The 27,487-nt window shown below is 46.9% G+C and overlaps 1 protein-coding gene across 4 annotated transcripts in view; it reads right to left on the bottom strand.

Moving 5' to 3' along the window:
- LOC111841022 (3',5'-cyclic-AMP phosphodiesterase 4B-like) overlaps window positions 1–27,487 on the bottom strand; it is an 87,479-nt gene that overhangs the window by 38,171 nt on the left and 21,821 nt on the right. For 2 of the 4 annotated variants that reach the window (XM_023806444.2, XM_023806446.2), the window contains exon 3: window positions 26,542–26,768. In XM_023806444.2, the coding sequence (XP_023662212.1) occupies window positions 26,542–26,768 (227 nt within the window). Of the gene's footprint in view, window positions 1–19,397; window positions 19,757–26,541; window positions 26,769–27,487 lie in introns of those variants that run through there. The other 2 variants (XM_023806445.2, XM_023806448.2) reach the window with 2 other exon arrangements.

Raw genomic sequence — 27,487 nt, 5'->3', positions numbered from 1 at the left:
GAGAAGCACTCTCCCATCTCCCGGTACTCCTAGCTAACAGGGGACCGGCACCAGGGAAGGTCCTGAAGGTTCAAAGGCAGTTTAAGGCCTTTGGGGGGAAAAGCAGAGCGGGGGGGGGGGGGGTGTTAAGTGCACATCTATGAAATCCCTGGTTAACCAGAGTTATAAAACATCACGGTGCGCAGGTTGGCACAACACAACAAGGACGGGGTTTGCAAGCCGAAAGAACAACAAAAAAAACTAAACACTGAATCAAACCATAAACTGCACCAAGGCACAGTTACACAAAGCAGACACAGCAGACTCCTCTGGATCTAAGTCTAAGCCTTTGATGTGCTGGAAATCCTCTGGGGGTGGCAGTAAAGCCAGAGCTGCTTCGTGCTGCTGTTCAAAACACAAAAAAAACACACGGGCCTCCATTACTTCGGTAACTGCAACTGGCGAGAATTCACTGGAAGTAACAGAGGAGCTCATTCATAACTCTCACTGGAGGCAGGACTCCGGCAGGGACGGACAGGATGTCTCAGGCTGAAGGTCATTCCACGCGGGCTGGAATCATCGCACCCCACTTTCCTCTCCGCCGTGCGGAAAATGCCTCGCTTACGGGAAGTTTCATTACAGAGAATGACCCAGACTCAGGTGTGTCAGCAGATGATGTCATTTCTCTCGGGGACGGCGGATTCAGTCCACAAGTGGTACAAAGCGAAAAAGCGTGGGTGGCAGGTTGGGGGGGGAGACAGGGACCTATTTACTGGGAAATCGGCAAGTGTCTCCGCCTCTGGCTGCTCACCAGTCAAGGCCAAGAACCGAAGATGAGCGGGGAGCAGGTCAGAGCTGTTCTCAACAGACAGGAAGGGGGCGCTCAAAACACAGAATGACAGCAACGTCTGAAGAACTGCTCTCCGAGCTAATGCTAACTAGAACTCATAGGCCTCTCAATGAAAATTTTAATATATATATAAAAAACAACATTTCCTAAAATATACGGGTTACTAATTTTTTGTTTAAACACTGGCAAAGTAAAATGTTTGATATGTGAATGGAGAATATCTACCACCAACTTTTTTTATTACAAATTGACTAAACTGAAGTGAATATACAATAAATTGAATAAGCTTTTTTAAATCTCTACATTTGATATAATTTTCATAACATGTTGCTTTTAAATAGTGTGTAAAGAGCTATTTTATTAACATTTCAATGGCAATGGAAAGTGGACTGTCATTACTCCTTCCCACCACTAGATGGCACATCACAACTATACATTCCACATTCCGTCTTGCCGCTTAAAATTTGGACAAATCAAGGTCAGCGCAACACCTCTTTATGAAACAGTTGGTCCAACAGCTGATTAATATATGCATATTAGTTGTATTTTAAATGCTGAGTAACAAGTCGAATTTTCCTTATTTAGATTCAGGTTTCACGCTGAAGCCGTCAAAAACGGCAACTGACTCGTCCTGTTTCAATCACGTCTGTGACAGCGGCACCGTTCATTCTGATCATTCCCAGCAGGCTGGGTGCGGGGGGGGTGGTGGGGCACCTACAGTCGCAGTGCCTCTGGCCTGGTACCTGACACAGCCTAGGCACCCAGGAAAACTCACATCGCCATTATTTGCCTTCACTAATATTTATCTGGCAAATGCTTTATTGTAAATAATGTACAATCGAGGCAGACAATACACTTTCATTCCCCCCTTCTCTACATCACATGCTCACAGAATGGGGCTAATTTTAGTTTAGCATAGTCACGCTAGCATTAACTACCCACCATGACGGTTCCCGAGCTATTTAAAGAAGGCAGGGTCACTGGTGAAGCCCCAATATCAGAGATAATCAGTTATCGCCTCCGCCCATACAGTCCATCAGATGACAAGCTCCATCTTAGTCACACAGGGACATTCAGTCTGATATTCTGACAAAAATATATTTATCAGAATGCCCTTCATAAAATTAAACCACGATGACTCACCCACGGTCGTGAGCCATCAGACTGATATCAAACATTAGTGCGTGGGAAAGGACTGAAATAATCTTATTTCAGCAAAAGGATGCCCCATAGCTCATCTATGACTCCATGGAAACAGTTACCGGGCGCATCTGTCCATCCATCCATCCTCCAAACGCGTATCCTTAGCAAGGTCTTGGGGCAACCGTGTCCTGTTTTCTTTAAACTGGGGATTCTTTCCTTTTTTTGGCGTTCTAACCAAGATGAGACTCTGCTGGAAAATGACCATTCATTCAAAAAAATGGAAATTTTAACATCGAGCGGTTGGAATTATTGCTAAAACTCAGCTGAACAGGAATCACAGACAGTTCTAGTTAACCTCTATGAGTCTGACTCATCTTTTTCATTCTTACTGTGGTGATTTTACAGGATGCTTTTTTTTTAATTAAAAGAACTTGCATACTGATTAATCAATGACAGAGAATTCATGGCACTTGGTTTAATGAATGTGGATCCTTCTGTGGTTCCACAATATCTATTTTAATGCAGCAATGCAGTACCAAATATTTTTTTGATAATTTTGGGCAACGTTACAGGATTTTGTCTGGGGTTTAGTAGGAGAAAGGGGCCTGCGACTGGACTGCTGAATGGCATTAACACAGGGCTGTGACTCTGGAGCACATCCTGCATCCCTCTCCGTGCATGTCACCCCAGCGGTGACATCGCCACGGTCACCGCCTCTCCCCCGCGCCGCTGCACCATTCTCTCCGTCCATCCTCAAGACCTCATCAGCATGGCTCTGCAGACTCTCGCTCCCGCTCGTGCATCGACTGAAAATTAAAGTGCACCGACCCTGATTCTGGACCCAATATCCAAAAAGATCATAAATAAATAAATAAAAATCTCACCGCCACATGGTAATAGTTACCAGCGGCAGAGTGAGATGCACTGCAGCAGGTTACTGGGGTGGAGGTAAAATACATACAATCATGACTGGGAAAAGCACTTTATAGTGGGGAACAAAAAAAACACTCGGATCTCATCCCCTGTTATTAAGCTCCATCAATGCATCTAAACTCCATTCAAACCCCTCCTCCCCCCACCCTATGCCGATGAAACAAGCCGCACATGAAATGTTTCCGTTTCGACTGGCTCCTGAAAGGCTGATTTGGCTCTGCAGGGTAATTGGGAGCCGCTGGCTGACGTCAAACGGGGAGAGTAATGAGATCCAGCCAGACAGCTGTGCGCTGCATCCGTGAAGAGACGCTCCCATCTGTCCAGGTGACGGGGGTGCAGGATTCTCGGCATAGCCCCCCCCCCCCCCCGTTATCCACGGTTCACACAAAATCTGAGCACCTCCGGCAAGGCAAAGCCGGGTCAGAAGCCAACAACAAAAAAGAATGATAAAACACCACACACACACACACACACACACACACACACACGACACTCAACTCCCGTTCCGCCACCAAACTGAGTATTAGGAAAATCAGAACTGACATCACCTTACAGATGGCATCTTAATCAATAGCCTAATCAGGTCAGCTACCGCAATACACTGCATGCCCTCCCTTAAAACATAAGGACAGATGACACAGTAAGCTAAACTGCACCAGCTTTCAATAGCAATGACCGGACTGTCGATATCACGCTTTGTGTCCATCACTGCACCGGCGGTGCCCCAGAGCGCACTGGGAAATCTGCAGGAGGCGGGGACAAGGGTTATGGAACCAGCACAGACTCATGTGAAGACATTGGGCCTTGGTCCAAACATAGCCTGAGTGTGGTTGGCGGGGGAAGGCGGGGGGGGGCAGAGTGTTTCCTAAATGACCGCTGTGCTTGGCATCGCGTTTGGGGTCGTGCAACACAAACCCTGCCAGGACGCGCGTGTGTCACATGACCTGGGTCCACCCCACCAGAACTCCAGCCCTAGATTTCAGCAGCCGACACTATTCTGTTGCTGTCAATCATGTAGCGTTCCCGCCTGCCAGGGGGACCACTGAGACGGGTCACCAGCACCCATCCCGCACCCCCATCTCCCAGTACACCAGAAAGCCCTCGCCCTCCAGGCCAGCGTGGCCCACACACCCCCCTCGTGCAGTGGCATCTGCCATACTGCTTCACTGCCAGTTTGCCTGGTTGATGGACAGCTTGGGAAAGCGCAGTGGGCTAGCACAGTGTTTCTCAACCTGGCCCTTGGGGGCCACCAGGCAATCCGCGTTTTTGCTCCCGCAGGGAACTGGGAGGGAGCAAAAATGTGGACTATCTGGGGCCTCCAAGGACCGGGTTGGGAAACACTGGGCTAGTGGATTTTGAGCCAGCAAGCAGGAAGGGGGGGGCTTTTGGAAGGGCAGGTCAGAAAAACAGCAGAAAAACAGAAGGAAATCAATTAAGGTCACACCCCAGAGACCCCTTGTTGGTACTTTGGTGACGTCATCTCCGCTTTCAGGGGCTGATGCCTGTTATGGGGACAGAGGTGGACTCTCTGACGTGATCTCCTCTCTCGACTTCCTTAGATGAAGCAACCCTTAAGCTCCGGAAAACGGGGAAGAAGCGGCCATGATTCACACCATCTCAAAGGGCATTTTCAGCATCTCACCAACCCTGGGCGACATACATCTCTCACAAAAATGTACAAAAGTTACATTTATACCAGCTACGCATTTATAAGGCTGCAGATTTTGCTAAAGCACTGTCAGTTTAGTAGCTTGATGGTGTTAAACTTTTGCTTGGACTTGAACTGATAGCCTACTGTTAATAGTCCCTCATGCTTTATCGCTACTCTAGCCCATTTCCTACCCTGTCCAAAAGTCTTGGTCGCATTGGGCGTTCATCACCTGATACTTCAGGAACGAAAATCACGGATAGCTTTCCTACCCAAGCAGCATCCGGGAGCCAATCAGTGACCATTATTTTCAAGCAGCTGATACTATTTTAGTTAAAGTTACAGCCTCAAATATTGGCAGTTGCAATCCCAAGAGGTACCACAAGGGCAAAGTACTTAACCTGAACTGTTCCAGTAAAATATTCATTAGTCTACAACTGTAAAAACAGAATGAAACTGACAGTTACGCAGATATAAGGCTACCCAGTTTACATTTTGGCATTAGTGGCTAATCCCAGGTCTTCACATGAAGCTGACAAATATTTGGCACCTGATCTTTTTGCTCATGTGGGTTAACATAATTTAACTACGCCGCCAATCAAAACGCTGCAGTGCCTCTGGGAGCCATAACGACCTCACTGCATCAGTCACTGAGATACAGTAGCTAAAAGATTAAATAACGTCAATGGTCCCAAGAAGCCTCTCCAGCAGCGAAACACTGACAGTCACCGCTGCCATGAAAGAGGAAATCATGGGCAGAATCAAGTGACTTCAGCTGATAAAAGGTTGATCGACTTCAGATTTTACGACTTAGACAACAAAAGAACGTTTCTAAAATCTGGTTTCCTGAGACAGTGCTGCTGCATTATTGGGTGAATGTAGCAATGGGAAGATGTTTCGGAAAACAGAACAGAACAGGTGGATGAGCAGGACCTAAATATAGCTAAACAGCTAAAAGTGACTGCAGATTCGTGCTTAGCGTGGCGCTGGGGAAGCGCTTCTCCAGTGATCAGATATTATCGGGCAGATTATTTCCATACAGGAATTTAACTGCTGCTTGATTTGATTCCCAATATTATGCTATAAAAAAACAAATAATTCCTTTGCTTGTGTGGCTGGGGTTCAAATCAAATGACGTCAATCCATGGTGGCAAGATTTTTAATTTACCTAAAGTAATCTGACAGTATGATGTATGTCTTTTTTAATCTTTGGAGACTGGCAGTTATAAAACACTTAAGCATCTAGGTCCTAACTGTACATTGTGCTGTTTCATAGGCCTTGTCAGGAAGACTCAGTATTATCTATAGTCTTGCATCAATTTGCATTCACATTTAGGGACAGGATCACTGGACGCAAGTCAATTTAGGCTTATCTCGATATTTTGGCTGTTTATCATATATACATTACTGTATGCATATTGTATTGCAAGTTAGACACAGACAGTGGGTCATCGTACGGCTGGCAGCGTTGCCCATTTTCCTGCACCTGTTACACTAAGTGATACACCTGCTAACATCTCACTACATCCGCTGTCAGGCGTCTCTCCATCAGTGTGTATTATTTACTGTGGACCTTGGACATAAATGCAATCGGATCTGATCTGATCAGTTGTCAATGTAAGACTCTATACTTCAACTAAAACAGGACACTGTCCTCTGTAGGGCTTGGTGTACCAATGAGGTTAATGTATAGGCGCTGGCCTCAAACGCAGGACTGCACCTTTGGTCAAGTCGGTGAGAGGCTGGCATGGAGGAAATTGCCTTCAGTCAGGGTTTTGGCAACCAGGTCACACTAATTGGACTTTCGGGAAAGAAATTGCTTCAAAAGGAGACCAACGACTCAAACTGACCTGGACGCAGCAAGAAGATGAAGAGCCTGTTACGCAGAAAGGGAATTCTGCCCTACTACACCGCAGTATGGCAAACCATAAGTGGGCTTACACTTTCATGTGAGCTCTGAGTGTGCGCATCGGAGACACTGTGTGCCCAGAGCCCCAGCTAATATGCACTTATAGGGGATTACACAGAAGGTTCCATCTCGAATATATGCCTAAGATCCAGGGGGAGAAAAAGTCTAATATTGAGTAAAATATCGATTTCACAGGAAGAGGAAGTTGGCCAGGTCACACCCCCACACATGTGATGTCATTATAAAGCTTTATCTGTCCTCTAAGCCTTTATAGAGTGGCATGTATGAGAAATCTGAACAAAAACAATGTTCTCTACAGAGGACAAAAATGAGTTGCAGGTTCTCAGGAGTATACGTTCTAGAGCACCTAGTCCCCACCACACACAACCGTACTCCATTCTCCTTGCTACATCCCTTAGCAGTCACACTGACTCCTCCGTTCCCCTCCCCGCAAACCAAATGACGCACGCAACCCACCCCGCACAGCAAACAAAAGAGCTTGCGGTTGCTATGGGGCTGGAAGGCAACACACCGACAGCCATGTTCTCCACCGGCCAAGCTCGCCCGAGATGGCGCCTTGGCGACGGATGCCGTCAGAATGGGCACCATGTCGCAGTGCTCAGACGAAGGAGCGAGGTGCGTCAAATGTGACCTTTGCTCTTTTGAGTCCGTCCTGGAGACTGAAAACAAATGCGAAGTACAGTATCATGTGTTTTTCAAGCGTAACGCTTTCTAAAGAGTAGCTTTGCAGCTTGATTGAAAGGACTCTTAATAGGCCACTAAGTCAAAGTTCAAAGCTGAAGAGGTAATCTGATTAATTAAACACCTCATTATTTAAATGAATCCAAAACCCACGCTGAGGAAGGAAAATGCTCAAATTAGCAGATAATTGGCGTATTTCAAAACTGACCAAAGTAAACATGTTTCACGGCACCATTCTTGGTGTGAGCTTAATCTGCAATCGAGAGCAAAGAGAAATCGAATTTATAATGACAAACAGTGGCACCCCTGCACTATAAAAAAGATATTCATCAAATGTTGAACGGAAAGCAATTACGGATCCAATATCTACCATTAAATTGGCTGAAGCTCATCCATGTCCAATAAAAATGACTTTTTAATCACAAAATGACGGTAATAGGAGGGGCCTGTAATTAACATCTAGTCCTTGTTAGATAAGTTTCACAGTGTATGGTTAAGTTCATGTTACATTATTAGGGAGTTGCAATGTTTATCTCCAATGCTTCAATGTAATTAACTCCGATCAGTTAGCATCCTGGTGGGTCCTCAAACATCCCCTAACTCAGGGGCAGATTAGAGTCATTTTCAAACTCTTTCACAGAGCACCCTCAGTGTAATGAACACAGCTAAATCAAGCTCTTTAGCACACTGACGTGGGAGACTGACGGATAACGTTGTACTTTCAGAAAGCAACATTTCCCATTGACGGTTTAGGCCGACGTTGTTCATCAGGCGCCTTGCTTGACAACAAACAGGCTGCCGAGGAGACCAGTCATCCTTGCTCCCCCCGAGGCGTTGGGAACATTCTGGAAGCGAGTACAGATGGCGCTAGTTGGCAGGACCCGGCTGAAATGCCATGTGATGGGTGGTGCGACGACTCTGAAACATGTGACACTGAAAGCAGAGACCACACGGCCTAAAAGGCGCAATGGCAGACGGACACAGAGACCGTCGCCAGGGCGCCCTCGTCCCACGCCACCCGTCATCTGCTCCTGATAGAGCCCCGCAGATGGTACCAAGACGTCTGTCTTAGCTACTAGCTGGCAAAAACAAAATACCTTGAACGTGCCTGTTGCTTTGGTAACTGTATCTATGGACTTCATTAGATTTTGACAGAAAATCAATACAACCCAAACACCCCCACCCCTCTACAAAAATAAATGAAAAACAAAACTTTACCGTACCAACTGTGATATATGTCTGACACGCACAGTTAAGAGTGTTTGCGCTACGTCCGCTCAACCTCATTAATCACAGTCAGCATTAAGAACAGTCTGGAAGGGCTTTTATCTTAGGGTGAGCTCTGTGCAGCATCATTCACACGCTCTCTGGGAGTCTCCCGTTTTTCCTGGGCACACGGCCGGGGGCCTCGGCGCAGATAACGCTAAATAACATCCGACACCGAAGCTGGAGCTGCAGGCACCCGGGGTCCTATCAGGCAAGGTCAGGTCTGGGAAGCAAAAGAACCCACCATTTCTGACTGCCACAGAATATTAAAACCACAGACCTTGACAAGACAGCTGTTGAAAGGGTTCGTCTATGAAGCAACATTCCTCATGTCGTAGTTTCTGGTCATTGAGCTGTAGTCTTCATTAAGTTCTTGCTTTGTTTGAAAGTTGTGTAGCTCCTGCATCAGTACTGCTTACACTGGTACCTGGGCCTTCATTGGAAACTCAGCCAAGCCTCAGTGATGCTTAGCCGACACCGAGAGCATGTATGTTTGTAAAGCAATATTTGCCTCACTTATAAATCACTTTGAAATAAAATAAATGTACATGTAGTGAACACCGACCATTATGAGAAGACCTAGCTTTGATGAAGAATCAGCTACATACCATAAGAAACACCACATACCATTAGCTATACCGAGGCAGCAGCAGTTTACGAAATTTTATTCAATTCAATTCAATTTTATTTATATAGCGCATTATCACAACATTACATTGTCTCAATGCGCTTTACATTTCTGCCTCGTAAGGACCCCCCATTGAGTAAGCCAAAGGCAACGGTGGCAAGGAAAAACTCCCTAAGAGGAAGAAACCTTGGGAGGAACCAGACCCAAAGGGGGAGCCCATCCTCCAGGGGCCGGCAGATGAAAGTACTTTATAAAGTACGTACTCTGCAATTAGCATTTGGCTAAATGATCATCACTTCCTGTAAATGATCATCACTTCCTGTTATTGCTAACGTCATCAGCAGGGGTGGATGAGAACAAGGCTACTGGCAGAGTAACACCCTGAAAGGGTGCCCCCTGCTGGCTGCCAGCTCCACGGCCGTCACTCGCAGCTGGGTTTCTGCCCGACCGACGCACCACGGGTCACCGCTCCAAACTAGAGGTCTTCCTTCCAAAACAAAAGCAGCGGGGACAGTCCTCGCCCGCGCTGCAGTGTGTCAAAGTTCCTTTATGAGCAAAAGCGTGCGTTCGGTTACACAAGGCGGGTGTTGGGCAGAAACACTGACAAGGCAAACATATTTGTCTAGACTTTTGCCATAAAGAATAAAATCACCCCACCCCAGTACAGAAAATGATGAAACAGTCAGATCGAGGAGAAAGGGAGCTGTAGACTTTTAAACTAATTTGGAAGGAAAAGCAAATTTTGAACAGCCCCTGACATGCAAAAGGCTCTGGAAGCATTCGCCCTGTTCAGGGGTATTTTTAAGCGCCGTCTCTGGAAAAATGCTTGTTCAGTAATGTTTCATCTACCGGCTCCATGTTGCTCTACTGATGTCCCTCTGTACCCATTTTGGCTAAACCGGCCCCTAATCCACATCCATGAATCAGCGCGCCGCAGAGTAACGGCAATATAAACAATCCCCAGCGTTACGTTTGGCAGGCCACGCGGCTGTTCCGGTCCACCGAGGCACGGGTGAGCTCCCTCCTCCGACAAGTTATAACATCCTCCAAACGTAAAAGCTACAAGGACTCCTCTAGGAGACATGGGCCATCGCTGACATTTGCAGTGACGCTAATTAGGCTCGAGGCTGGCCGCTGTGTGTTGCCCATGGGGGTGGGGTGCTCATTATTCCTGCCTGCACTGGTGGCCACTGGCGTGTGTCGAAACGCACTAAGGGCCATGTCTCAGAAGTCGGTCATGGCGGGGTAAAGAGTTCAAAGGTTGATCATTAGCCTTGACCAGGGTTCGAACTACACCCACCCCACCAGATCTGCCCCTTGGCCCACTAGCAGAACGCCTCTGGAAATGTCACAACAGCAAAGGAAAACTGCCAGGATGGCATCCTTCAGAGGGCAGCCGGGAGCTGTATACCGCTGCCCGGCGTCCGAAGGCTGCGGTGTGGGCTGTAGATGACCGTGTCCAATAGCACGAGATCGCATGTTAGACATCCGGCCCTAGAGTCCGCGTGACACTTCCTCGTTTTCTCAGGTTCCCCGGCAGCTTATGCCGCGCAATCGCCCTGGCCGTATGAGAGCCCGAGCTTCGCCCGTGACGGGGGGCAGTGCAGCCGGCTGTGCGCGTCCCGTCATTCACGGACAGCTTCATTCTCCAATTCAAAAACAAATACATCCTTCATAATAAATGGCACCCCCCCCCCCCCCAAAACGATAAAAAATACCACATTATAAATAAAAATGCAAATTGGATAATACCAAAAAATGTATATAGAAAGAGTAAATTGGCCACCCGCTGAAGGGCAAAATATGCAAGTCCTCCTGGGTGCAGAGTCACAAGAACAAACAGAATGCTGCTCAAAATGCTACTTACACGATATCCTGACACACGAACAGATACAGTAAAAAGCCATAAAACAGATGTTGACAGCAAAGACTGTGCAGCTATGACACCCCTGGTGTCCAACTGTTTTGAGAGTCATAACATGTGGCACGTAGCCAAAAACCAGGCAGACATGTAGACATAAACACACAACTCTCTCACACATGTACATGCACACTTCACACCAACATGGGTCAGGGAGGGGATGGGGGCTGAGGGGCCCCCCCTAACTCTCTGTCTCTGGCCCTGTGCGGGTGGGGTGGCCCGCCGGGGGGAAGACCCATCATGGGGGGGTTCGGGTGGCCCTGGCGGGTATGGGCGGCCTCCTCTCTTGGGCCGCGGGCCGGGTGGTGCTTGGCTCTGCTGCGCCGTGGTGGGGCCCTGGCGGGCGGTCCGGGGAATCTTGGGACACTCTGGGCCCTGCTAGGCGGATTGGGGGGTTCGGTCTGGGCTGGGCGGGGTGTCTGCTGCTCCCCGGTCGCCGCGGGTCCGCTCCCGGGTGGGGGGGGGGCTCTTTGTATGGGCCCCCCTTGGATCATCCTGCAGTGTTGGGGGGGAGGCGTGCCGGGTCGCTGCGGTGGGCAGCGGCCCGTCCTCCCGGGGGACGGGATGGGGGGGCTGGGGCTCCCCCGGTGTGTGGGGGGCCGTCCGCCGGGGGGTGGGGGGGGTGGTCCCGGTGGGTGGGGCCCTTCGGCCCTGGACCCGCCTGCCCCGGTGGGGGGGTTGCAGGTGGGGCTGGGGGGCTCGCCGCCCGTCCTCCCTCTGCGGGCCTCCCTGTGCGGGGGTTGGCGCCCCCTTAGTCCCTGGGTGGGGCTCCCTCTCGGGTTGGGCGGGTGGTTGTCTCTGGGATGCGTGGCTGTGGGCCCTTGTGCCGGGGGGGCAGTAGGGTGGCCTCGGTTGCCTGGTTCTCCTGCCTTCGCCTTGGGCCTGGGGGGGGGGGGGGTGCTGCCGCCTCCCCTGACGGCATTAAATGCCAGCACATCCAATGACAAATCAGGTCACACCTACACTTGCACATGCATACAAGACTGGTTGAGCGATCAATATCATTATTATTATTACTTTTTAGGGTATGTTATAGATTTAGGAATTGAAATATACATATATAACGGTACGATTACGTGTGTGTATGCTACATATATATAATACCGATTTGTATTAATTATTATTAGTATCACTGATGTTGTTATAATTCTTGTTGTTTGATGAGTGTTATGTTTCTTATGGTTGTTTGTATTCTGTATTCCCCTATACTTCATCTTTTTTCCATCCCGCCTACATTATTAGTGTTATTATTTCTGTATACCTTTTTTTTTTTTTTCTTTTCTCTCTCCCCCTCTCCCCATGGTGATTGATGTCTGTTATTGTTACGCTGTTGTTTTTGTACCCCCCCTGTTTTTCTCCTTTTCCACGGTACTGGTGAGTTCGGAGCGGCCACAATCTTTACTCTTGAATGTAATGTAAAATAAAGTTGTCCTCCGAAGAGGGGGGGTGGTGGTGGGCAATAAAAAAAAAAATAATAAAAAAAAAAAAAAAAAAAAAAAAAAAAAACCAGGCAGGACATTTGTTTTCAGTGCATCTCTCTGGGCTTTGTGAGTCATGATTTTGACCTTTCGGGACCTACCTGAGAATTGCTGTTGAAATTGCAAATTGCTGTACTTATGAGGAGAAAGCGATTGGGGCAAGGCATGACAAATCAACCTCAGCAGTGAGCAGCGCGGATTACGCATCATGGGCTGTATGTATCATCATCGATCATCATCATCAGCATTGTGTATCTTTTTGTTAAAGCGACAGCCAGTATTAGCGGACAGGAGTCTAAACATTTCCCAAAATGCTATTTTTAGGCTACTATTTCAGAGTTTTTCTCAAAACAAGATGTGACGCTGGTCACATCGAACCAGTTTCATATTTTACCACCTTGCCTAGTTGCTGGAGTAGCTCAGCCTGTTCTGGCCTGTTCCAAGGCACAATGCCAAACAAACAGTATCAAACAAACAGATCAGTTGGATGACTGACATTCCTGCTGAATGTGAAGCATTCTCTTCAGGCTACACATATGCATGCATACGCATGTGGGGAGAAAACTGAAATAACCATTAATTTTGCAGAACCCACAATATTTAAAAAGCACTGCAATCTACATGCAATAAAAAAGTAATCTCAAAGTTGCAATACATCTAAAAACCAAAAACAAAAATTAGAAATTAGGATTTTTAATACAAGGGTTAGTGGGAACATCTAATTTTTCCTTCCTTATTTGAGATATTTCTGCTAAGAACTCAAATAACCTACAGAGACCACAGACACTCACAAAAGACACCTAATTAATTATTTGCTTGGAGACATAAGGAACCTGCAACGTGTGAAATTCTCATCATGGCACATGACTGAAGCTTACTGCATCGCAGACCAAAGCAAAAATGATTTAATGGACATTAAACCAGGTGCCCAGACTGACTGTGCAGCAGATTATCTCCGTCAGTGGGACAAAAAACAATGATGAGGAAAATAGAAAGAAAGAAAGAAAGAAAGAAAGATGGAGCTTAATGGAGGTGCAATTATGCCTTAGGGAAGATCAACAGAAGTCATAAAACAAACCCTTTCAGAGTTCAATCACTCTACCTATATTGGTCACCTATGAATGGGGTCAAACAGCCGTACTACTTTAAAAAGAAAGAGCAGGTTAAAGGGGCAGAAAACAATCAAAAGATAAAAAAGTAAATCAAGGAAAGGTCTTAGCTACTGCTAAGACCTTTTAAATCAGATATAGAACTAATAAAAATGATTGAATCCAAAACAGGTTTCCAGGAGTAGACAGTTCAGAAAGCGTTCATTTAAAACCGGCAAAAAATGCTTAAAACTTAAAAAGAAATAAGTGAGTTTACATAAAAATCACAGCTACAGAAAAAGTATGTGGAAGCAGACAGTTCAGTCTCACTTGTGGAATCAAGCCTCGCGACAGATTTCTGTGTTTATCACGTAAGCGGTGACTGTGTTGCACGTCTCCATTGTCTCTGCCGCAATAATCGTGTAGGACTGGAACTGGGGTAAAAGACGGAGAGAGCATAAATTGGCAATGGTAACTCCTCCAAAATGTGACAAAGGGCATGTAAGCAGAAGAGATGTGGGAGGCACAGGAAGGGAGAGAAGAAATTTCATTAGCGGAGTCGTGAGTGAGCGCGCACAGGCTGTTCAGACGGTGCTGGAGCATCTGACAAGCCAAACAGCCATGCGCAGAAGCGCAAACAGCCCAACCCATCAATACATCGAAATCTTGAGCCTTTACGTGTTGGACACCTGAAACAGTGATCGGATATCTTCTCATTTCAAAATTACCGGCTGTAGAGAGTAACTTATATGTAAAAAAATGGCCTCATTTTTAAGGAGTAATCAAAGCTGGCGTTCCATTGCTTGAATGTGAATTGCACTCATCAGAACGTTTAGGGGGTCAAATAACTTGGCAGACTTCTGATATATTATCATGTGAGGAAATACTACAGAACCCTTGAGGAACGCATTGAAACCCTCAGAGTTGCGAATAACCAGCTGCAGGCTGTCTGTCTGTATAATGAGTACTGTGGCTTAGAAATGGCCGACTGCTAAGAAAATACACAATGCGACTAAAAAAAATCCAGAAAAGTAAGACGACTAAATAACCTGTAATTCTTTGACCACAAACATGAAACCCAAGACACCCGCTCCTGCCTTTGCAAATAATGGCCTCTTTCAGTGAATAAATTGATGCAATTAACCCTGACTAATATCAAATTCCCCACCAGCCTCATTCTTTCCTGACAGACTCTGAACACAATAACTTTGCTTAAGAACAGCAGTAACCAACCTTGCCATACACAGACTCCGTACTTTATAAGGTGCATTTAAAGATTTGACACCTTTCCCAGTGTTTGCCCCAAAACTGGATATCAACCATGCCCTGGTGATATGTTCTCCTTAGTGCAAGTAAATTGATAGCAGGACATGTCAGGCAAGGGCAGAGCCTGGCCACTTAGCCTTTTTGCTAATAGCAATGATACTAATTGACTCTTGCTGTAATGTCAAACAGCAGACTGCAGAAGTCCACACAGGGACAATTCCTCTTTAACTCAAAGTACAAGCTCCTGGAACCGGTATCATGTTGGAGAAATGAAAACCAGTCTTTGTCAAGGTTTGATCTTATAAAAACCCATGGTACCGATAACAAGGACAAGATTAAAATTGGACAGGAGCACAAATGGCCAGAGAAGGTTATGGTAATTGGAGACTGCCAAAAAAGGAAGTGTTAAATGGTAATCACAGTTGCCAATCACCCTTCAAAAATATCTGCCCAACGTAAGAGACCACAAAAAAGCCAGGATCAAAGGACGGCATTATGGAGATTAAACGAAAGATTCATGGGAGGGGTTCTGGCTAAAAAAACACAACCACTTCGACGTTAATCAAGCCGGAAACTAGAAATGACAAAAAGTGATAGTCAAACCAAAACACAAGGCCGCCTACTGACTGTTGTGATCGCAGTTCGGCTAAACTTACACTCCCACGGTCATGTCCTCACTCGTCACCCCAGACTCGAAATCCCCTGCGCTGTGTTAGGTGTGACAAACGCACTCTGTGGAATCATTTGTGTCAAAGCCACTTTGTGACTTCCTGCAGTACCATGATCTCTCGACCTTCAGGGAAGTGCACCAGCTGGCCATTAAGACCCGCTGGCCCCAATTCACAGCAGATTGGCTAAGAACTGCACAATTGCGATTGGAACAAAAAGCAGAGCAACGGAGGAATGGGAGTATTATAACAATACCAAAGAACATGAGCCACTGAATGGCCGGTGTAGTGCGATGCTTGCAGAGGACCCAGACAAAGCTTTCTGTTGCAACTCACAGCCCTCAGCCTGAAGCCCAGCGAGAAGTACGCCATCCCTTGGTAGGGCCAGCGTGAATGTCACTGCTGACAAAAACCAAGTAACGTCAAAATGTCAAGAGGAGCCAACTTGCAGGGAGCAACACCTTCCGTTCCTGGTTTATTTCTGCAGTTCGCTTTTACAACAAGCAGAGCCATCACAGAGTTAAGGAATTCTTCCAGGCTTTCAACAGGCTGGGAGGGCGCTGAATCGGTTTTATGGAGCTGCGATTGACTACGTCTATAACAGCGGCCCGCAAAACTCTTGTAGCTCTTAATTCAGCCATATTTGAGGAACAGCTTTTTCCTTCAGACAGTAATAGCTTTTTAATCTAGAAAAGCACCTGGAGACTTTTTCAGATGAAAAAAAAAAAAAATCCTCACTAAGAAACTGAGTCTTCTTCCAAGAAATTTCCCCCATACCCCATTTCACAAAGGAATACAACAAAGTCAGAAACTGGGCGGAAAAGAGAGACAGATAAGCCGGGCTGGCTTAACGGACGCCTGAACCTGAAACAAACAGATCGACAAAATCCTCCTTGTCAGACTCTTGCAGGCTGGCTGCTGGGGTTACACAGCAGGAGAGACCATCCTCGCGCCAAGTGTTCAGACAACTGCCCGCCTAGTCATCCACGGCCAATCCGCCCATGATCCCAAACGTGGTTACAGAAGGCAGGGGTCTTACACACCAACAACCTTAAACATGTTTTAATGGGGGGGGGGGGGGGGAAGTGTTTGAGAAATAAACCTATTGTGACCAGTTCCTCAGTGACGAGAGTCAAAACCGAAGCCAAAAAAAGATCAGAAAGTCCTTCGGGGAACCAACTGAATCAGTCAGTGTGGGACCAAAGGCGACTACCACACCAAAGAGAACATGGGCTTTAAGTCTTAATAGAAACCAGATGAGACTCGTCATTATCTCCTGCTCGTGTGCCCAAATTTAATTATAAGCTCCGGTAACGAGCAATTGCCCACGTTGGCAGATGTGAAACGTGTCCATGGATACACTGACCTTGTGCAATTTACGGCCTCTCCCATGAACCTAATCTCCCTTCTCAACAGAGCCCTCGTGTGGTTTCGCCCTAGAGATTGTTTTTCCCACGCTAATTGTGAGGCGGGGTCACCTTACGTTGTTATTTACTCTACGTCCGGCTTTTGCTAACTGCGGATTACGTGGATTTCGACGCGCGGCTTTGGCACTGAGGCATCCTTTACTGGGGTTTGAAGGGAATTTCTTTGGTCCTTATCTTCTTAAACCACATGTTCCTTTGGGGGGCTGATTGACCTTTATATACATAGACACTAAAAGGGGCTGTTTTGGGTGCCAAATTGTATCCTGAGCCCTCTAAAGAGGCGGAAACGGAGCAGATCTCCGAGAGGGGTTTCTCATGGAAAAAACCCAGGGGCTCCTGACCCCCAGTTCTGAAGTGCTCTGAGGCAAATCCCCAGCCCATTAAGAAGCAGAACAGAAGAACAAATCTCTAATGCAGTGACAGGGAATGCTAAAATGAGGCACGTTTTCCCATCTAACCACAACGTCCTTAGGCAATCAGCGATCGCTTGAGGAGCTCAGCTTACGTCACATGCGGCTGAAATCATGTCACATAAGGACAGGGGGGGACAATGAAACATTTGATCGCTTCTTATTGCTAGAGGCCCCACAATTTCAGAAAGATCCTGACCAGCTACGGCCTTCGAGTCAACATGACACTGTATAATGACCACGATTTTGAGCTTTGTTATCGTGTAAGATAATCTTGGTTCAAGCAAATAACAGAAAAAGAAATCTTAAAGCAACACAAAGCTACCTGATTAATGAGAAAGGTTGTGTCTGGATTTGAAACCCATATTCACAACATTTTTATCTATGTCAAACCTAATGGTCATCTGTGACTAATCCAAATTAAAATTCTAATAAAACATCGACCAAACAATAGACATTGCAACCCAGGTAGATCAAATCAGCTCCTGATCATTCTGGGGTTAACATCTAATTCCACGTCTTTTGCCCCCCTAACACACGCCCTCCCCCCACGACTGTGTCTGCACTGTTTGCGCTGCATGGCTGCCTGTCACGAGGGTCCCCATCTGAGCCACACACACAACGGGCAGGCAGAAGCCTTTCAGTCACGGTTCTGCAGCCAGCTGCGTGCCAGTGCTGACGAAACATCCTGATGTGATGTCAATATTGTAGCATAAGTGCACACACACACACACACACGCACGCACGCACACAGACACACACACACACACAGACACACACACACAAATGCGTACACACACAAGCATGCATAAATGCACATGCGCACACACAAATGCCCGTGTGCACAGAAACGCGCACACACACACACAAATGCAAGTGCACAGAGACACAAATGCACCTGAACACACAGGCACGTGCACACACACACACACACACACACACACACACACACACACAACCAGAAACAAATGAAAACGACTTGCTAAACCCACCCTTGATGTCTGCAGAAGGACCATTTAATGCTTATTATAAGTCATTCCTATCAGTCATATCATTACATCCACTATTATTAGCATTTTTAACTTAAATAATCGTGGTGGGGGGTTTTGCTTTTTCTCTTTAGTCAAATCTCAAAGAAGCAGGAAGGGATTAAAAAAAAAAATTAAATTGCAAAAGGTTTTCACAAAATCCCAGAAGGACTTTGCCGTGTTTCCGGAATTAAACCAAGAGCGGCGGCAGCCCCCATGAAACAGGAGCGAATTCACGCCGCTCTAATAAAACGGTTATAGAAGTGAAGTGACGTCTGTGCCACATTGGGTTAAGGATTATGGGTGCAAAACCGTTTCCATCCCCGGTGACAAAGAAGCAGGTCGTGTGGGGCAGCAGAACACAATCAGAACCAACAGAAGCGAACAGGTCCTTTGCTCAGACAGAATCTGAAAGCCCAGACCTCTTTTTATCAACTCCACCCATCCAGGACCAGAAATGAGTATTGTGCAGTTATGTTTATATTTAGCTTTTGTAGTGGTTTTTTTTCTGTGCGTCACTGCGTCCCAGCATCACCCCCCCCTCGCCCACGATAACCGTGTACTATTCTAAAAGGTATCCACGATAGCAGTGGGAGGACTGTGGGTAGAAACGGAGCGCGTCTTCCACACGCGTGTTACATCGGCACGGCGGAGACGTGCAGATCAGAACGGCACACAGGCGGAGAGGCGAAATCGGTCTGTACCCACCGGTGGAATGTCAGGCACAGCACACGACCCATAATTAGATCGGTGTTCAAACTAGCCGAACAGACGTCAATCAGCACGTCCGCACGCACTGAAACATTCACTGCAGCTCCAATGTACATCCGATAGCTAAATACAGACTAAGTACGACAAATCAAACTTATCGTTTCTTAAAGCGATAAAACTTCAGAGAGAGAGAAAGAAAAGTTCCACACAAACAGGCGGTAAGTATCATATTCCAGTATGGAGCCAGGCAAGCAGGACAGCGGAGGGTCGGATGAGGAACTTGGTTTTCCTGCTTTACGGACTTTGGCCCCCCCCTGTGCCGGTCCGCACACCGGTCCTTACCACGTATGCGCCACGGTGAAGCGACGCCGTTGCCGGATGCTCTTGTTGACCATCAGCTTCCTGAAGAGGCGCGGGGAGCTGCGGGGGGAGGCCCTAGGGGAGATGGCCCCCTTGCCAGCCCCGCGGGGGGGCTCCAACTCCAGCCTCAGGTGCTCCTTGAAGGCTCGGACGCGCTGGTCCGGCTCCCCTAGCACGCCCTCCCTCTCAGACATTTCGGCTCGGGACGGGGGTGGCGATCCCACGCTCGGCGGCCCCTCCGGAGCGGCTCTGGACCCCCGTGGGGGGCGCTAACGACACGCACAGCCTGCTCCCACGAGCTCCCGCTAGCCGACAGCTTCAATGGAGAGCGCTCTCAAAGAACAGCTACACCTCCTGACAGAAAGCTATGCTCCTCTGCTCTCTCTTCCCCCTCCCTCCCTCCCTCTCTCCCTCTCTCTCTCTCACGCTCCCATGCTCTCCTTCGCTCTGCGTCGAAAGCCTCCTGGTTGCTACGGTATATCTACAAAGTACACACTATCATTCAATGGAGCCATTCATTCCCCCAAAAATCCACCCTTATGAATTATTCATTAGGGTCCCGGTCCAAACAACACTCCCATCCAGAAGTTGCCCCCGAGGAGATTTAGGGGCAGAAAATTCTCCCTTGTTAGACTGAAAATGATCATCACCTTCCGGGATAAACCACGGGAAAAAAAAAATAAAATAGAAAATGACAGCAGGGAAGCTAGCATGGATACTCACAAATGTTCACTGAGGATTTAGAGAGAGAAAAAAAACAGTCATAAGTCGAAGATTTTCGCAGTGGATACAGGCTCCACCCCCCTCTGGTTTCTGATTGGCTCCCGACTGCTTTGACGGCAGGGATATACCTCGCCGGGCTTGGCGAAGGAGATCGTCTCCCAGAGGCTGCGGTACTGGCACTGCATTCTGATGACTTGTGACCTAACAAAGCTGCCGCCAAAGTCAGACAGGAATGCAGGAAACCGCCAGCCCGAAACACGACGTGGTTAATTCACCGCGAGACGGAGGCTATTCCCATTGGCACGTGCGGCCAAACCGGAGCAGACCACGGGAGGACAAAGAGCTTGTTGCTCTGGAAATAAAATTTCCCTGATGTCACCACACAAATTATCAGCCCTGTCATGACATGCCTCCTCTAACTGCAGCCTGACCGGGGATTTTTCCACTGCTTGGTCTGTAGAATATTTTTCATATTTTATTAAATAAAAAGGAGGGGAAAATAATCACAAGAATGCTTAAAAGCAACAACAGGGCATACTGCCTGTATCATAAATACCAGCATCACTGGCATGAGAGAGTCAGGGATAATCGCGTACTGTAAATCAAAGAACGGATACATTCTTGAGCTATGCAGAGCAGCTAGCAAGGACATGTAATTATAACCAGATGGTTGTTGTTTTGAGACCTACTATTGAACAATGAAAGTGATTAATTGTCACTGTTGACGAATCACAGCACACAACAAAATGTGTCCCCTGGATTTAACCCATATGTGACATAGCAGTGGGCAGCTATTATTTAGCACCTGGGGAGCAGTGTGGGGGGGCGGTACCTAGTTCAGGATACGTCAGCGGTACCTTACTGGTCGGGGATTCAAACCAGCAACCATTAGGCCATCACTATGCCGCTTAATAAAGGAATTCAGCAATATTGTCTTGTGCTAGGGTGATGGGTTGGCTCTCCATCCTGGGGTGTTCCCTACCTTGCACCGTAACCCCCGCGACCCTGAACAAGACAAACGATTACAGAAAATGAATAGAGGGGTGGATGTACTGTGCTATGCTAATGTATAAAAATTCCATGTTACTTGGGGTAAAGGCATCTTTAAAATGAACATACCTAACTTACATAAAAAAGCGATTCTGTATTTTTCTTTAGGTGCTCCAACATCACACTTCCAGCCCTCTGCTGAGACCTGTGCCCAAGTCACATGGTGGGGGAGACGGTCAATATGGCCGACACGCCTCAGGAACTGGACCTTTGCCTCCGGCCAGTTCACAGCACAATGTTCCAGTCCCTGGTTAGCAAGGCTAGTCCCAAAAGAAAAGCCCAGTGTGACTTTTTAAACATCACGATCAATTACGCAAAGATGACTGGTTTCCTGGGATGTGACCTTGGTCTCCCAGTGAGGAACCAGGGGCCTGAGGAATAGCTCAACTAATATAAACATTTCACGCTGAAACAGAAAACCTCTATCCTACGCGAGGTTCACTGGGAATCGTGCTGAAAACACCCACTGAACTGGTCCTAAGAAATACCAAACAAATTCTGTAAACAAAATAAGCCAGTACCAGTAGAGGCAGCTGCTGGTTACAGTAGCGGTGAATATCCCCGTGTTTTTTTTTTTTTTTCTGTGATTTTCTTCAAGATTAACAAGGTTCTCGTCTGTACGCTTCCTGACACTCTCACTAGCACGAGCAGCAAAATCACCACCTTTGAGTGCGGCGGATTTTCCGTTCACATTTCTGGTTTAAATGGCCAAAGCGGGGCAGAGGCGACGGTTCGTGCGCCGTTGAGCCTTAATTGCAGCCCTCACACGGCGGCATGATTAGCGGGCTGCCGTCCCGCATGCAGCCGCTGTCCCGCAGGCAGCCGCTGCCAGCATCACGCTGCGCCATTCATTAGCGCAGTCGGGCTAATCAGCAGAATGCCTCCCGCACAGACAGGCGCGTTTGTGCATCCCTAATGCAAATAGGAGCCTAAAAGCCTGAAAACGGCCAATTTCGTCAAATGAATTGGAAAGGACCGCAGTTTCAGAGTGTAATTAAACGTGTGACAGGCACTGCTAGGCTACAGCACCTCTCGGCTGAGGACTGCAGCATCGCGTATAAAACAAATCTGTTCACTTATTCCGCTAAGAAAGTCGCAATTGCCTTGAATCCCATCATTACCACGTGGCAGATGTGCATATTATTAAAACCCTGATTGCGAGTCAGAAGTCATTAGTCAAAATAATTAATCAGCATGAATCCTCTTTTCAGTTTAAATGGTTATTTACATTTGATCAGTGTGTTTTTGCTTTCCAGTGATGAGTCCATGACTTGGTCACTTGCCTGGGCATTAACAGAATCTGGACAAAGCAGTAGAGGCCCCAAGATTTCTGCGAAGGCACCAGAACACACAGTGCAACACAGTCAGTGATCTTTCTCAAAAGCCAGTGCACACCTGTCACAGAGAAGGGTTATCAATTCCGACAGTGAATCAAATGACAGTGACGTGTGTGTGTGTGTGTGTGTGTGTGTGTGTGTGCATGCACACGGACACGACAATTCATAAACAGCACATAAACACACAAACTTCATCAATCTGGCTTGCTTGCTTCATCACAATATGACCAGTGTGGTAAATGGATACAACCGCAATCAAAATCCAGCAGTGTTCTGTTTATAAACCATCCAATTTCTCCAGATCTTACCAAAAATTATCAAATTTCATCTGGAAATAACACAACACATGGCCACTCGTCAGATAACGATCATTAATCACTGTCCACTGTTTTTCAAGTATCTTGTAACTCGAATGATGCCACCAAATGATACTGAAACCAAACTGTGGATGCCGTTCATAAAAAATATCACTGCATGCTTTAAATCATCATTTAAGAAACAAGGCGAACGCTGTATTCTGCACAGACCGTAACGCAGTAACCCACAGTTCAAATCCAGCAGAAATCTCTGGTGGAAAGTCCACACTGATTCCAGACCAGGCTCAGGCTGAGCATCAGGATGTACGGCCACTTTCCCGGCAGACCGCTCACTGACTCCAGACCAGGCTCAGGCTGAGCATCAGGATGTACGGCCACTTTCCCGGCAGACCGCTCACTGACTCCAGACCAGGCTCAGGCTGGGCATCAGGATGTGCGGCCACTTTCCCGGCAGACCGCTCACTGACTCCAGACCAGGCTCAGGCTGGGCATCAGGATGTACGGCCACTTTCCCGGCAGACCGCTCACTGACTCCAGACCAGGCTCAGGCTGGGCATCAGGATGTACGGCCACTTTCCCGGCAGACCGCTCACTGACTCCAGACCAGGCTCAGGCTGGGCATCAGGATGTACGGCCACTTTCCCGGCAGACCGCCACTGTTCCCCGGTGCCCAAGCCGAGGGTCGATCTCGCTGTGTCTCCAGGTCGATGATTAATGATTGGTGCACAGCCACAGCTGTTTGTTTACATATTTTATACACACACACACACACACACGTATATATGTGTACCTATGTATGTGAATGTCTGTACATTATATATATACATTTCCATGTAGTGAATTATGACGAATCTGGATCAGGGGCGGACTGGCAACAAAAAGCAGCCTGGGAATTTGGGGGGTCCCCAAAATGTATTTCCTGGTGCCCAACTCGTCGTTCGATCTCGGCGTGTTTCCAGGTCGATGATTAATATGATTGATGCATTATTTCATTGGTGGCAAAACAGACACGGCTGTTTATCTATTTATATATAATTATATATGTGTGTGTGTGTGTGTATGTTTGTATGTATGTGTGTGTGTATATACACACGCACATATATATATATATATATATATATATATATATATATATATATATATATGTGCGTGTGTATATACACACACACATACATACAAACATACACACACACACACACATATATAATTATATATAAATAGATAAACAGCCGTGTCTGTTTTGCCACCAATGAAATAATGCATCAATCATATTAATCATCGACCTGGAAACACGCCGAGATCGAACGACGAGTTGGGCACCAGGAAATACATTTTGGGGACCCCCCAAATTCCCAGGCTGCTTTTTGTTGCCAGTCCGCCCCTGATCCAGATTCGTCATAATTCACTACATGGAAACCAGAATTCGGACGATGACGTGAGATACGGCTTTGGCTAAGGAAACGACGGGGAAAAAAATAAACACCCCTGACCATTATAAAGCCATAAGTGACTTTAACAAGGTGAAAAGGTTATATTACGGCCAGTTAAACAACCGGACATTTTTTCCATGAAAAAGGAAACCATCCAGTAACAACACTAATCAGCCCATGAGAGGAGACGAAGAGAGTGAGTCAGTGTTAACTTAACACTGTTAAGTGTTACTTAATCTGGAGGTGCGGCAAGGATCTGCATAGTGTCACTAATCATAATATATAACCCAGGCAAGACAGCGAGTTGGGGCCGTTAACCGGCAGAAGGCTGAAAGCAGCGCCCAGGACCGGCACACGGAGGAAGAGGCCCCTCGGATGTCTGCAAATTAAGAGGCGATTAGCGGGCGTTCGGGTTAATGGGCCAGTCGTGCGTCGCACGGCAGCTGCGGCGCTCAGAGACCCGGCACCGCTTTTAATCTCCCAGATTTTATTACGGCGCAGCTGCTCCACTTTTCCCTGCGGAGACTTTGCACGGAGATGGCTGAGCCGGTGGGGCAAACGTGCATAAATACCGAGGCCAAAAACCGATTGTGACAATTGTAAAGTGTGACCAAAGCAGCACGCCACGAGTCTCCTTTACTATATACAAGCATATACATAATATCCATCCACGTAATTCATTTCCCAGCACTGCTGCCTTTAATTTTTTGGATTAAGGACTTTAAACAAAATGTCAAATAAGACGTATACCGTTGATGGTGAATACCTTTGGGTAACTGATTACTAGATAAGCCCTGCTAGCAAGAAAATAAAAAACAAGCACTCAGGCTCATTTTGTAGTAAGATCGCCCTCTTCTGTTAAGTTGCAGAAACAGCAAGACCACCATCTGCATGGCTGCAATATCTACGCACTAGACATCCTGCTGTAACACACGTACTAAAGCAATTAGCGCAAGGCGAAGACTTAACTAATTTTTTGGACATCAAAATACATAATGTTCAGAATTCCCTTTAAGACAATTCCAGAGGTTTTTGTCACACATAGGGAATAAGATTTGTAAAAATCTTACAAAATATTTCTCACACTGTTAAGAACAGTGTGTAAACTGTATTATTTTCAGAAAGCTGTCTGGACTAGACTGTGCATCCGTTTGATATCTACAATAGAAGCTGCCTTATGAAAACCTCCTAAATTATGCAAGCCCGCTAACAAAAAACTTCTGAATCCATCCTCAAGGTATTTAAAGAGGCACACAGCTAGGATAGTTTTGGTTTTGCATAAAAGGTTCATGGGTAAACAGCCCCGAGTCCTTATGCGTTCTATTTCTGACAAGCACAATTATCATCTCATTAGCTGTAACATATGGGCACACTGACGCTGAGCCCAGTGTCTCTCTGACGGCTCAGAGACATGCAGCCTGGGCAGTGAGTCTGATTCCTGATGACTGGACATCATTGGTAACAGACTCATTGCCGTGCAAAGGGTGTCTTAGGATCAGTTTTTATCAGGTGACAAAATATCTTAGTTCAACTATGGTTGGTTTTGAAGAAAAAAAAAAAAAAAAGTGTGTGAAAATTTCAGTAATTACAAAATTGACAGCATAACCAAGGCAAAACGCCCTTTTTCACAGTTTGGGTCTCCGTGTAGCTGCTGTGTTTGGCCTGTGTGGGGCAGTACAGCTGCATCAGAGATGTGCTGGTGTCGGGCACGGAGTTGTGTTTCCAGCACTTTCCTTACAGTGGTGGTATGTCAGTAAAAACTGCAGCAGCTTGTTTAGGGGTCTGACCGACACAGAGACTGATCTCAGACCGACACAGAGACTGATCTCAGACCGACACAGAGACTGATCTCAGACTGATCGAAAAAGGGCCTGCTAGGAAATGCAAGTGTTTATCACTGACATCCTGTGCTATAAAAGGAGACAATGCAAGCTCAATAAAGTATAAATAGTATGTAATATCCACCAAAAATGTATCAAATTCTCAGGCTAGTGAGATTTTTCAGGACAAGTCCAAAGCACAAGTGAACTAAGTGGCTGCTTAGAGCACAGTGGCCATCAGGGGGCGCTTCTATCTGATCAGCCCGTCAGAGTGGGGAAAAAAAAATGATGACAAATGAGAACAAGGTTAATCAAATATTGCTTAGGGCCCTGAAAAGCGTTGGACAAGCGCTGAGTTTTCGGAAGAATGATTGTACTTCTGAGAGGAAAACGCGGGCGAGCAGAGGATGGTAAAAGGGTTAGGGTTGGGTGGGGCAGCGCAGACTCACCTTTCGGGGTCGACAGGTGTGATGTCGATGCGGGGCGGGTTCATAAAGGGCAGGGTGGTAGGCCGGGACATCAGGTCATCATCGGGGGTGCGCGACCTCTCGGCCTGTCTCCATGACAACGGGGGCAGCTGTAAGGTGCCAGAGTGACGCCTGCGTCCCCGACGCAAGTCGACACCCAGGGTGTAGGCAGTGGAGGGCTCAGTGACCTCACAGTCCTCCCTACTGTCCTATAACATAAAACGGGGGGGGGGGGGGCATCAGACCCATTGTATTTCAAATGGCCTTAATAAATGCCGAAATGATTTAACAGCTTATCACAGAGGACCACGTACGCAGCGCGAGATCCAAAGACTTAATCAAAGTATTAATCATACGAGTGTCAGCCCTCCATACTTCTATTAACCGTTAGAGCAGCAGGGAGATCAGCCGTAATCCACGTTCAGGCTTTTGTTCTAATAAGCATGTAGAGCTACACCAGTCGTGTGCTGCAATCCCAACTACCCACCCATAAGCACTTAGACAAATACCGGGTTACAGGCGTGCTACAAACCCCAGCCTGGAAACAGTATAATAATATATTAAAATGGGAAAAAATAAGAAGAAATTACACAGGTGAACAACATTTTAATTTCACTTTTCATAAAAAAAAAAACACAAAACTAAATGTGTACTCATTTTAATAACAGCGCAATATACACGGCGACAACAAACACGTTCCGTTAGTTCACATCCACTAGATGGCACCATAACCGAGCACACAGTCCCAAATCCTAACTGCGACAATCCCAGATGAGTGCGAAGGGCTGTAGAAGAAAACGACGTCTCCACTGCGGTGGCCTGGAAGGTTAATGACGTAGGACCTGCTCCAGATTGAGTCCATTTGACAGTTGACAAACTCAACATTAAACACAGTCAGACTCCCCACCCGCTATTTAAATGCCAGTGA

Source organism: Paramormyrops kingsleyae, chromosome 21 (assembly GCF_048594095.1).
Source record: "Paramormyrops kingsleyae isolate MSU_618 chromosome 21, PKINGS_0.4, whole genome shotgun sequence".
Lineage (NCBI taxonomy): Eukaryota > Metazoa > Chordata > Actinopteri > Osteoglossiformes > Mormyridae > Paramormyrops > Paramormyrops kingsleyae.
The sequence above is the reverse complement of the archived record's forward strand: the minus strand, read 5'-3'. Positions and strand labels throughout refer to the sequence as shown.